Raw genomic sequence first — 13,371 nt, 5'->3', positions numbered from 1 at the left:
CTGTAGTTCCTGGCAATAGCTTGGTCGCCGCGGCGTCCGCCGCTCCGGGAGAGCTCGCTTATTTTCTTCTAACTAACCTACTAGCAGGCTTGCCAAAAATTGGCGAGATAAGGGAGGGCAGTGTGAATTGGCACATTTTCATGCATATACGCTTTTCTGCCCATATAATTTTCAAGTCCGCCGCTACTTCCGTTGCAATTTCCTGTCTGCAAATGCAATAACATGTTAACTTTTGAGTCTGCAAATTAAATACATGAGAACTTGTCAACCACTATGGCTAATCTATATTATATACTTTCACTCCATGTTATGCTGAGATTGTGTTTTTTTCTGCAAAATGGAAGTTTTGCTCTCCAATTGTTTTTGCAGAATATCTATTGTTTTCTCACAATCTGCATCTAATGTTTTCTTGGTCCACTAAGCAGCGGAACCTTGTTCCACTATTGCTCAAATAACGAAAAAACATCACATGATGCTCTTGGCATCCTCACCAGTAGATTTTCTCTTCTGAACTTGTGTTTTGGATAAGCTTTTGCTCAGAAGTCTTCATTCTCTTCTCAAAATACAAGCAATTTGTGGTTTCATTAATGTTTAATACGTTTCCTTCTTTCCCGGTTTTCCATAGAGGGTTAAAGCACCAGTACATTCTTGTACTTTTTTTCATTTTTTTATTGGATATATTTTAAGAATAAAAGAATGAAGTAGTTGAAGACAATGACTAGTGCAAATGAACTTAAGCATTTCTTCGCGATCTTACAATTGTTTCTAACTCCAATTGTGCTTCGAACGATTGACCTCGGTTGTTTTAATTGTAACATGTGTACAAATTGTCTATCTTTCCTCAACATTCATTTTTCATTTAGTGCACCAAGCGTTATACCCTGTTAAACTCATAGAACACGTGTCCGTGGACATGCAGCTGTTCTGTTGAAGTTCACCACTTCCAGCTGCCTTCGAGTAGTATTTTCCATGGCTTCATCAAGTATTTTTGCAAAAAGAAAAGACAACGAAGAGAAAGGGCGAACTTTTGGAATTTTACCCGAGAGCCTCGTTTCCTTATCTTTCTCTTCATTCTCTACCCAGTCTGTCTAGCTGCTCACTGCTCAATTTTACCGCCCCGTCTGCAGACTTCCTTGCCGCCGCTGCCCCATTTTCCCGCTTCTACTCCTCCCACTTTTCAGAGGTAAAAGGCAAGGAACAGAACATGGTGAATGCCTACACCGGCCGTCAATTCTGTTTTTGATCTATAAAAATTTTAATGCTTTCAGAGTTTACTTTCTTTTTGCAACTTGTTCATCAAAAGAGTCTCTTCCTTGATCTTTTTTGTCTCCTCATCTCGTATACGTCGTTTAACTGCTCTCCATCATAATGTATAATTATTCACTCTCTTTTATTTCAGGTCGAACTATGAACCACTCAATTGAAAACATTGTCCAGCAAGACAACAACAACATCGTAGAGGAAGTGAATCATGTAAACATTTGTAGTTTTCTGTACTGAGAACAATTAATGTATTTCAGGTACAGAAGGAGACTCTCAAAAGGAAAAACGTTTGGGTCATTGAAATCCCAGCTAAAATATTCAAAGAGGATATTGAGGACCCATGTTCATCCAACGCATATCCGACTAAAGAAATTATGGTAAACATATATATATTCAGATTTGTTATTTTTAACTCTCTAGGTTGCAGGGAATCTACGTTCCAATGAAACCAGACTATAGTCGGCTCCCAAAAGGGTTCTCCCTTGGAAAATTGGCACATGAAAAATATGCGGTAAGTGAACAATGAGACAAAACGGAGCCAGTGGAGAGTTTAAACTAATGATGACGGAACTGATATAGTAAACATTGAACACACAAGTATTGGGTTAATCGGGTTAATACTATTTTAACTCATATGGTGGGCAAAAATCATTGATAAATGACATTCACCGTTGAGAGGGACAAAGTCCGCAAGCTTGCATGGTGGTACGTGACAAATTTCAGATATTCCATACAGATGGCTACCGTAATCGTATTTCTTGATAACGGCTAGTCAATAAGGTCAAGGTACATGAACATTGACTTATTCACGTCATAACTGGGTTAAATATTCGCAAATGTTTGCAAGATTTTTTTGTAAGATCAGCACTTTGTCGACACATTATTTGGAGTTGATATTGAATTGCAAAATGAGTGGTAAAAATGAGAGTACGTGGTAGAATGAAATAAACTGAACTTGTGAAATGAAGAAACACAATTATTTGCAGGGAATCGTCTACTGCGAACTCTATGACCGCTATGAGATCCAAATTTACTGCCGGCTGTTTGAACATTTCTCATATTATCCAATCTACTTGTTCGATCAAGACATCTGGATTCCAGCACACGTTCACGCTTACGCTGAAGTTCTTAAGTTCCGCACTCCACCAAGCGTCTTGATGGCTGAAGCTCGTTCCCGTCCAACGGTCAACTAATTGCTCTGACCGGATGACTGGTTAACGTTTTTGATATACTGTTTAAATTGACACACTTCTCGAACTTTTAATTTCTATCGCTTCCATTCTTTTCCAACTGGCGTCCCGATGACATTCCTTCCCTCTTGTTTTTCAAACTGTCATAAACAAACACAAACACATCGCAATTTTCTTCACAACTTCTCCAATTTTGTAACTGATACACCGAGCTTTGGCACTCTGTCGCTGTTTCTGAGTTCTCATTCTTATTCTTTTATTCTTTGCCTGCCCATGTCGAATATTTTTGGTAATAAATTTTCCGAATGTATCCAATTTGGAAAAAAACAAAATTGCCCGAAATTTTGTTATTGCAAGTATGCTGAAATGAGAAAAACGAATTTGCAATTTTCACAAGGCATATTCTGCAAAAATCGTCTTCAGCGGTAGGAAAACGACGAGCAGCATTAATTGTTAAATTTCATTAACGGTTGTCGTATAATAGACTAACCCTTAGTCAAATAAAAAATGGTTGCAATTTCAAAAGGTCAACTAGTTTAACTTGCAAATCCGAACAAAATTTATTGAACAGAAATAAACGGCATCAATTGACAGACGATTACCAGTAACTATTCAGTTTGAACACATAAAAAACCGCGGACAGTAAAAATTTAAACTAACAAACGTTTGTTATATCGCAACTTCTGTTTTTAATACAACCTTTGTACAAAAACTTGTGGAATTAAACTATGGATCATCCTATGTAATTATAGAAACACTTTACTGAACAATGAATCAATATGAAATCAGCGGCAACACACAAATGAACTTTGAAAACAACAGAACAAAGTAAAATCAAATTCGTTGTAAAGATACAGTATCCTGTGTCCTCATTTCTTTACAACACCGACCAGCTGTAAAAGATAAACGATTTTTTGCACTTTTTTCTCTGATTGCTGCAGCAATCCATCATCCAGCGCTTGCCGTTTTCCTCTAGATTTGTCTTTCGCAAGGTAGGATTTTATCTGGCGTATACTCGTTTCTTCTCCTACACTCAATGTTATCCTGCACTTTCCCGTTAGTCTTTATCAACTTATCAATAACGCGTCTAGCCATGTCTTTTATTCTATTGCATTTTATCCAAAAGAGAAAAGTTATTGAAACCCAGAGAAGATTTATTTCCTTTAGAATTGTTATCTCTGCTAGACTGGACCGACAAAACTTGTACTTTTTCTTCTTTATTCAAAACCTTTTATACAGAAACTTCAGTGTAGGGATATTTCCAATCAAACAATTAAAAACAATTATGTACATAGGAGATCTTAATCAAAGCTCAATTGACAACAAAAAATGGCAAGAATGGATAACAGACTATTCACTAAAACCGGAACCATTCAGTCCCCAGAATATACTGAATGCTAAAATTATCACAGCAATTCCACTAGTCAATCCCACTAAAATGAATGTTGGTCGCTTGTTTCTCTCGGATATTTCCAACTCGGCCGAGAAAAAGATTTGCTGCAACTCGGTGAGCTCATCCTCAATTGGATGCCAATACGTTTCAAAAAGAGCCGGACAACTTCCTTCTTCCTGAGGCAATAAAGTTGTTATCCAATCGGAAACCTGGAATGTTTCTGCTATTTTGAGAAGATGTGTGATCACTTCACTCACAACTAATGGATTGATGTCATCTCCAAAGTCCGAATAACTATTTTCGTAAAGAAGAACAGATAAATGACACGATGCTTCCGACAAGAATGGCATTCTTTTGTGGAGGAGAACATGAGTGATACCATCCAATGGATATCTGATTTTAACCGGCTGGATTCCCAAGTCTTGAGCAATTCTGAACGAAAGACGTATTTAGAAATAAATAATTTAGTTTAAACCTTGCAACTATAGACCAAGACGGTTGTGGGCATTTTGGGCGGTCCGACAGCAGAAGGTACTTCATGGAGCAGTTAGATGTATCAGAAAGAATTTCGTTCAAATCGCTGTAGATTTTTGGTTTTATCAGATGCAGGTGGTCCACAGTTTCCATCCAGTCATCTACACTCCTCTGGAAATAAAAACAAACATTTCAATTTTTAAATCAGTGTTAAAACACATTATTTAGTTTTGTTTAATGAAAAATAATGGGAATTTTACTCTTTTTTTTACTTTTTAGTTTTACTTTACACGATGAACACACGTTCTGAAATGAAACTCACCCTGTCATTTACATCTCCATTGAACACAACCTTTTTCAAACCAATGAAATAAATTAAATTTGGAAAAGAAGTTGTTTCATTTGTATCCACGAATGTCACTGGTTGCCTGTATGTGTGATAGTAGTAGGTGATCGTCTCAGGCTCTTGATACCCTTTCTTCTGATTGAATTCTTTAAGCCATAGTGGGATCTGTAATTGGAAAACAGTGGTTATAACATCTGAACGATTAGAAGATTGATGCTTCAAACTAGAAAATAAATGTAAACCATATAAGATGAGCTCAACATTTTATTTTTAATGTTGGTGTGAAGTGACTTACTTCCGATCTATGCTTTGCACAAGTTTTGTTACAGACTAATAGGATCATCCTCCCATATTCCATCCGTTCTTTGATAACTGACTCTGTTTTCGATTTCGGCGAGTCATCTGAAATTGACTGCAGTAAAAACTGATTTCAGGTTTTGTTAGATTTTTTTGTTACTAATAATAATTAACTTATATTGCTGGGTCATCATTCAAGAAAAACATCGACCTTAAACGTAGTACGAAACAAATCTGTGTAACTCTATCGGCCCCTTTTTCAAAATGCAACTGGAAAGCATAATACGACAATGGTTAATCACTATTTTTGATTTGCAGCGAAGCGTAGTTCCATTTTTGTGAGTGATGGAAAAAAAAAGCATTGGACCGAAATCTGTACTTGAGTGAAGTACAAGCGTGTCAAACAAAGAAACCAACTGAACTGATTGAACTCTTTATTAGCTCAATATAATTTCAACTTCCCAATATTTTGAGACGAGTCAAAAAATTTCAATATTTTAGATTAACTTCATAGATGATTTATGATTTGGCGCAGTTTCTGTTCAGCAAGAAAACAAAATATTTTACAAAAAGTTTGAACTAGAACACACATGAACTCACCTCCACTTGTTAAGAATTCCGGCAGAAAAAAAGATCGTTTACTGTTCCAACAATGTATAAAGTTAACTAGAAATAGTATCAAATATTGAAATCGCATTTTCACCGATTCCCACAATGATCTAGGAAAGCGGGGGTGAAAGACGCGGATTTCTGCACAAGACGAGCATGTGTTTCTGTTTCTTCTTCCGCCAGTCATCTATTACACAGTTTTGAAAAACGAAAAACGATGGCTACCGAATCCCTCGTTGCTCGTCTAAAGCACTGGCACAAAAGACAAGAGCAATGTGTAGAGCTGTAGCGGCGGCGGCACACTAGACCCACAAATAATATAATGGGTGAAAATTGAGGTGCCAGGTGTGAAAGAGTAAGATAAAATAAAGATTTATTGAAAAGAAAGGGAAGATAAAAGAAAAGAACTTGAACATCAAGAAGAAAGATGAAGAAGAAGCAAAAAAAAGAACAGAGGAAGAAGTATAGAGAATTCTGTAACAGAGGATAGTAGCAGAGGAGTTCAGTCCAAATGTTTTACTGGTAAAAAGCAGATGAAAAATCAATTATAGAGAATTAGGAGTTGTTGTGTTGATACCAGTAAGTAATGGGGGTGTGTGTGCGGGGTGGGATGGGACGAAATAGAAACATGAATAGTATAAGAATTGCTTAAAAATTGCGATCGATGACAATGCTTGGGAAATGGGGGAGGTGTTGATCATAACTGGGCGTGGTTGGAGGAACATGAAGCTGTGGGACGAGAAACTGGCTTGAATGCAAATTTAACTTTTAAGAAAAATGAACCTTTAAAAAGAAACCGAATTGGGAGAGTGACGACTGAAAAAATGAAGGCAGAAACTTGAACAGAAAAGTGAAAACTATGGGGTACAGAAGATGGAGTATTATTACAAATCATTCTTCGTTGTGAGAAAAAATTCTCTTCAAAATGTAAACTCAGGTAGAAAAAGGGATGGCCTGTACTAGCAGGAGCCAAAATGAATCTATTGGTGGTTAATATATTGGAGTTTTCAGAAGATTGTTTAAATGAATGGCACGAGTAGCAGAGTATATACTGATTAGAATCGAATCGGGAGGTTAGAATATCACATAAAAACTGGGGGCTTATTTACAGCACTAATGACATCGGAAGCAAAGAGAAACTATGACAAGAGCTAACTGGGATAAACGGTTTTTTTCACAGAAAAAATTGGTGGGTCGTACTAGAACAACATTTTGCTTGAAAATCGAGATCTTGACAAACAAATGACCAGGCAACTACATTTATATATATAAGGGGTTTTTTGATTTTTTTATATTTTTTTACGCCCTTTTCATACATAATTCTTTGACAAATGGATCCACTTCCCAATTTTTAAACAGTTCCATTACTTGCATATTCTCTTCATTTTGTGCCAAAATGTTCTGAAATGAAAATTGTTCGAATCGGTTACTCAGTTTGTATAATAATTACCTGTATACTAGCAGTCATCATCAATAAACTTCCATATTTCTGGACTCCAGTTGGAATTCCAATCTTTTGTGTTATGCATGTGAACAAAGCTCCCAAATATTTGTTCCTCTCCTCGAAAACTTCTTGCTTAGCAGATGGAGACAAGTCAAGAGCATCTGAAAACTTTTTTTATTCAAATTCTGTCTACACTCCTGTTGAGTTACCTGGATTGAAGAAAAGAGCAGCCTTGAAGGTGGCAAATTCAGAGACGCTCAATTGCAACTTGCGGAATGGAATCATAATTTCATCCATCTGTCTTGTGTAGATTGGTCGGCATCCAGAGAGTTGAACCTAGAAAGGTCATGTTTGAATATTTATCTCGAAAGTGTCCGGAGTTACCTGTTGTTGTGGTTGTCTCATGATGAAAGCTCCATTTTGGAAGACAATCTTGTCTGGTCCGTGGTCCGGTGAGTAAAACACACGGTTGAGGAGATTGAAAGCAAAAGCGAAGTTGCGAACAAGTGCGAACTGAAATAATTTTATTTTTAGTTATTTCGTTTATAACTTTCTTTTGAATCTCGAATCCCCATTCTTGGTATTTTGCTAGTAGGATGACTAACAGTCATCCGTTAGTAATATTATTATTGGTTGGATTTTGTTTATCTATTGAGATTTCAAGAATTTAAGAAGGCTTATAAAAACTACTCTCTTAATATCACATGTTTACTTCCATTTCAGATACTTTTAAGAAAAAATATCTGTCGTAGTAAAGCTGATGGTTGAACTCTTATTTTCCAGATTTTCTATATTCTTTTTCCTTGTATGATAACACAGAAACCATTGGTGATTGGTGTTTAAACGAGGAAACCCCTTTTAGTTTTGAAAAGCTCAAACAGCTCAGCTGGTTGAAGAAACATTCGCGTTTCAGCTGTTCAAATAACATGCTATTCTCATTATGTCTGCACTATTTTTTGCACAAGGCTTCCTGCCATCCGCTTGTTTTACACACCTGATCGAAGAGATTCAATCTTTGATACACATCAAATGTCTTTGCCCATTCGATGCAAATGCGCATTTCACGAATGTTCCACATGCGGATGTCGTTCATCGAAGCTGGGTAGAGCTCTTTGAAGATAGTATTGGTCTGAAGTAAAATTAGATGGGTGACTGGAAACGGAGACTAGTTGATCACCAGACTCACGTCTACTTTAAGGTCTGTGGTCTCAAAAAGTAGGCAAGGAGAAGTCAATGCATGTGTCACTCCGGTCACTTCTGGAATTATGCATCGGCGCAACTCTTGGCAGAGTCCTTCCACTTGTGTGAGCTGGTCAATGATTTCCTGAAACAAGAAACAGATTGTATATTTGTCGTCGGACCCCTTGCATCGCTTCAACACACATTTCGAATTCACCCCCGCCTAGCTAAAAAAGATCGTCTTTTTTTAGTGCCGTGATTCAGTTGTGCTGTCTTTTTTTTCAGGAAGCCCCATATTCGGTTACACAAGGTTTTAGTTTTAGTCTCTCGCAATGTCTCTGAATGACCAAAAAACATTTGAAACAGAAGAAAATGAATGTTGAAATTTAAGAAGGCACAACACACGTACATATTGGATAGGCACCCCCTTGTTTGGTGCATACATACACACGCACGCGGCTTGGTAATAAAATAGATTCCAACATAAGGAAAAATGACTCAAGAGAAAAGGGAAAATAAATAAATCAAGTGAGCTGTGTTGACGCTATTCCAGAGATCTTTCATTCAGTTCTACTTCAGTACACATTTTATTGGATCTATGGACACTTACTTGGTCCTGGAGACGGTGTGGGGTGGTGGCTTGCTCGTCATCGGATCCGCTGCTCATCTTGATCTTTTTGGTAGGGCCGATCCTGTCCCGATCATTTTGAATGGCTGGAAGTTGTAAAGCTAAATCTTTTTTGTCGGGTGATCAAGTTGTGGAAGGGTACTACTAATGTTCCCTATATCATTCATTTTCATGATATCTTTCCAAAAATTCAAATACATAGATCAGATGCATTGTTATGATTTCAGTTAATTTAGAGAATGATTATCAGTTTGAAGAAGCCTCAAATAGTTGTGTTTTCATATAATTAGACAGGAACAAAACGAGAATTGAACCAATTCTCCTATTGACTGTCTGAAGAATCCCCGTTATCTCAGTTTGACATTTTTACAGAAACTAAACCAAAGATCTTTTTTGTGTGTTTTGTTGAGGTGTCAAGAATTCAGCGCATCCTTTTCCGTTTCACTAAATGAATAACCAAGGGTCGAAGTTCTATTTGTCATGCTACACGCGTTGTTTTGGTAGATCTCATTCATTTGTATTATTTCAAATAACCCAACTGAATCTCAAAGACTTTTGATGCTTCTCAACATCCCCACGTCTCTACTCCTAATCAAGAGTTCAGAAACCTATTTTATTTCCATTTCAGCGTCACCAACAGCAATAAACCTCAAAACACGCTCCCTTGTCTTCTAAACCAACTAATGAGATGTGGTGCTGGTAGAGGTGTCACGTGCATTATAAATCAAAAAGAAAATACCAATCGAGCAAAGGTACTATTTTGGGCTCGTATACTCTCTTTCTTAAAGACTAACCTTTTGCATCCATTCCAACAAGTAGGCATTTATTAAAACGGCAGTGACGACACGCACATCGAATATCTGGAAAAAGTTCATATTATCGAAGGACATGACCAGAGACCAAGGGCAATTACAGATTGAAAGGGGTTTTCTAAGAATTTCAAAATTCCGGAGACTTCCCGTCAATACTCAGAGCATAATTACAGCAACTCACTTTTATTAACATCGCAATTCCCATTATATTGGCATATAAAAGTTTGTTCACTGACTATTGTTCTTCGGAAGAATGTTTTGCTGAAATAAGAGAATGGTTTAGTAGGCTCACTGAGAATTGAAACAGGCTCGATGTTTTAAGAAGCTTAGTAGGGAAAAATGGTGCTCAAATGAAATTTTACACCAAAGAACCTTTTTCTGTTCATCTCTTTTTTTTCCAACCATAACTCAGTTAGTGTGGAAATTGAGTTATATTAATTTGAGATTCAAGACCATAGACTGAATTATTGGTACCCTTGTGTGGGGGTGCTATCCCATTTTATGAGATAGTTTGGTCTTCTCATATTCTAAGTGTGCAGAAACCATCATTAATTTCCCGTCTGTCCTCCCTTCTCATCAGGCAAAAAATAATTACGTTTGTTTGTTGGAAGAGGAAACGCAAACCCCCTTGGAGAAAAAAACCGTTGAGAAAAATTTCTTTCTGTGGATTTTTTTCTATTGCTTCTTCTTCTCCATCTCCCTAAATTGCCTCGTGCTGTGCTGCTCTCCGTGCTCTTGAAAGCGTGACGCGATTTTCTACTTGATCGCTTTTTTCTCCCCACTCTTTCGAAGGTCCTTTCCCGCATTTTTCTTCTTCAATTTAGAAAAAAGAAGAAGCCGTTGGGAGAACAAGGTGAATTTGACAGGGCATACTCACACACAATGTGTTTGGTTTTGACATGCCCATAGAAGGCGGGAGAGCAAACCAAAGAACCATGAAAAGCAAGAAAAAGAAGAGAGTTCAAGGTTGTTGGTCACCAGAATTCTGGAGTATGTATGTGAATGTATGCGAGATCTAAAGACTAAGAAAGACCAACTTTCCCCTGTCAACATTATCACATTTCATCCTGTTTCCATCTCGTTTTTACTCATTTCTTCTCAATTTTTTTTCTGCTGTTGCTCGTGTTGCCCACAACTTGTGAAACAGATAGAAGAGAGAAGCAAAGAACAAGATGGAAGTCTTGATGGTCCCCAGAGAGAGAGCATGGAGCACAAGAGCTTCCTAGTACAAAATAGGCTCATCGAGATGAGAGTAAAAGTTCAAACAACGCCCTCAACACCACGTCATCAACACTTACCATCCATTACAACTTGCAACACCATAATGGTATCCTGTCGCTAAATCTGAACATACTGCACATAGCTCTCCTTCGGGCACTTTCCTCCCTGAAATCAAAATACACGTTTTTGTGTTCTAAAATCAGAGAAAAACTATTTAATTACTAAGTGATTCAAAAAATGTAATGATTTTTTCTGTAGGATACGGTAGCAGAGGAGTAATCGCCTTACTTACGTTGAGCCATTCGTTTATAAGAAGGAAATTTCTGATCATTGCCCATTGAAGATGAGCCGTTGGTGTTGGAGACGGAAGCGGATGAGCCGTTCATATACATTGATGGATCGTCGTTACCGCCACGTTGGTTCATAACCGGCTGACCGTAGTTGGCCAGTTGATTCTGTAGTTGATCGGCTAACGTGCCGTTCATACTATAAAATACATGCATTGGTGGACCGTGCCGAACTGTTGATGAGGAATGATTTTGATGGTATGGTGAAGACGACGCTGCTGATGCCGGAGCAAAGCACACGTCGTCTTCGGTCACCAGTCGTTGATGTTGCGCGAGAATAGTTGTTGCTTAGTGAGCACTCACCACCACGTCTGAGCACAGACGATGGGGAGCCGGAGGGTGAAGCAAAAAAAAAGAGGAGGAAAGGAAAACCAGGGGAAGAAAACGGCAGGGAGCCACAAGAAGCTCAGAGAGAGTGTGGTGTAGGGGGCGGGGCCGATGGGCGACAACGCGCGGGGCGCCACAAGGGCCCCGCGAGGAAAAAAGGAAAAGAAAACATGAGGGGCCGACGGAGAAAAAACTAAGAAGAAGAGCAAGAAAAAAGAAAAAAGAAAGAAAATGACTAGGAAATTTCCATCTCTTTTTCGAGGTTTTCCCTATTTCCTTTTCTTCTTGCGCCCGTTTTTGGAAGTCCGAAGAGTCCGAAAAATGAGAGAATAACGAAGTTACTGAGGACTGGGATTCTGACTCAAACTAAGTTCGCAAACCTTTCATGAAATAGTTGGGTTTTGAGAAATGGGAAGATCGGATGAGAATCTCGCCATCTTTTTTTGTCAAAGAAAGAAAGAGTCGAAAGAGAAGACCTTCAGACAATTATCAAAACAGGTACAAAGTTCAGATGACTCAATAAACGTCATATGACCTGTACAGTTGAGCTCATTCATAATTTAAAATTGAAAAACGAGTCTAATGGGTTCTAATTTCAGTTAGGACAGATAGCCTGATCAAAAATGAGAACAAAGAATGTTCTATGGAACACCTGATACCTGACCCTGTGATGATTGATCAAAAACAATCGAATTGTTATTGACAAAATCAACTAGTCGCATCACCGACATTGAAATATTATACCGGAATGACGACTGAAAATTTAATTTATGTTATGTTTGTGTTTACTGTGAACTGGTTGCCATCATGACAATCCCATAAATTTTTCTTCCTTTTTCTTAGGTTTCGCATAAAATGGGAAAAAACAGAAAACCTCTAACGTCCTCTTTAATCTGATATGCCTGTGAGTGTGTGATTTGATCTGTAGGATGAGATGCTATTTGCAAAACGTATATAGATAGGAATCTTTGGTGTTGGTAGGAGATTTCCGAAATACCGACCGGATAAGAAATTGAGTGAAAAACCTAATTTGGCAAAACTCTGAGATATAAGTTGATGTTTTTACAAGATGTGCATACAGGAGTTCGTATTGAAAAATGCTGAGTGTATCTGCTTAGAAGCGCAATTTTTATAAGAAGAGTGTTTGATAGAACATCCCAAAAAGTACAAAAAGATTTCCAGGTTCTTCCTTATGCTCTTCCTTTTTTATGCTTTCACCTTTCTCTAAGCCCCGTTGAAGAACGCGCCACGACTGAAATCCTATATCAATAAACGCTGCCAATCCATCAAAAAACCTCATTTCTGATGTAATGTGAAAGTCAAACTTACATCTGCGAGTGCTCGCTCGCTCACTTATTCGGAATTTGTTTGACGTTGACGTTGAGTAGATGTATGAAGTAGAGAAGAGTGATACTCTTTCTTTTTTCTGAAAGAAGATATCGGAAATGTACGTCGTTTTTGAGTCGAGTTTCAAGAGGTGTGTGACGAAGATCAAGGGAACAAGACAAGATGAGCAAAAGAGAAAAGATGAAGCAAAGGGAAAAGAGTTCGCATGATTTTTTGGGAATGATTAATGAGTTTCAAGTTTCTTTTTCAGTTTTGGGAGCAGATATGAAAAGAACAAAACTTAGTCGTATGAAGGGGAAATTCTAGACTGAAAATGAACATGTTCTCAAGAAGTGCACCTGAACAATCATTTCCAGCAACTATAATACTAGTAATCAAATGTTAAAATTGCACCATAGAAACCTACAATTACAATTTTGAACTTTAGCACTTCTCAAGAGTAAGTTCCCACGCTAAAAGTAGGATTCAGACTTTTTTTCAATTGGAATAACGAA

The 13,371-nt window shown here is 37.8% G+C and overlaps 2 protein-coding genes across 2 annotated transcripts; one reads left to right on the top strand and one right to left on the bottom strand.

Moving 5' to 3' along the window:
• Positions 1-1,407: 1,407 nt before the first annotated feature.
• On the top strand, positions 1,408-2,456 carry GCK72_023431 (uncharacterized protein; the record flags this gene model as incomplete). Its single annotated transcript, XM_003102576.2, has 4 exons — positions 1,408-1,473; positions 1,521-1,640; positions 1,691-1,774; positions 2,250-2,456. 4 exons carry the CDS (start codon positions 1,408-1,410, stop codon positions 2,454-2,456), a joined length of 477 nt encoding a protein of 158 aa, XP_003102624.1.
• Positions 2,457-3,803: 1,347 nt separating this feature from the next.
• GCK72_023430 (uncharacterized protein) lies at positions 3,804-11,341 on the bottom strand (the record flags this gene model as incomplete). The annotated part of the gene is made up of 16 exons (XM_003102628.2): positions 3,804-4,055; positions 4,104-4,278; positions 4,322-4,491; positions 4,643-4,831; positions 4,962-5,068; positions 6,889-6,973; positions 7,023-7,177; positions 7,226-7,352; positions 7,401-7,529; positions 8,011-8,145; positions 8,194-8,340; positions 8,806-8,909; positions 9,618-9,683; positions 9,817-9,896; positions 10,934-11,021; positions 11,149-11,341. The coding sequence occupies 16 exons, from the start codon at positions 11,339-11,341 to the stop codon at positions 3,804-3,806; spliced, it is 2,202 nt and encodes a 733-aa protein (XP_003102676.2).
• Between the last annotated feature and the right edge of the window lie 2,030 nt (positions 11,342-13,371).

Source organism: Caenorhabditis remanei, chromosome X (assembly GCF_010183535.1).
Source record: "Caenorhabditis remanei strain PX506 chromosome X, whole genome shotgun sequence".
Lineage (NCBI taxonomy): Eukaryota > Metazoa > Nematoda > Chromadorea > Rhabditida > Rhabditidae > Caenorhabditis > Caenorhabditis remanei.
The sequence above is the reverse complement of the archived record's forward strand: the minus strand, read 5'-3'. Positions and strand labels throughout refer to the sequence as shown.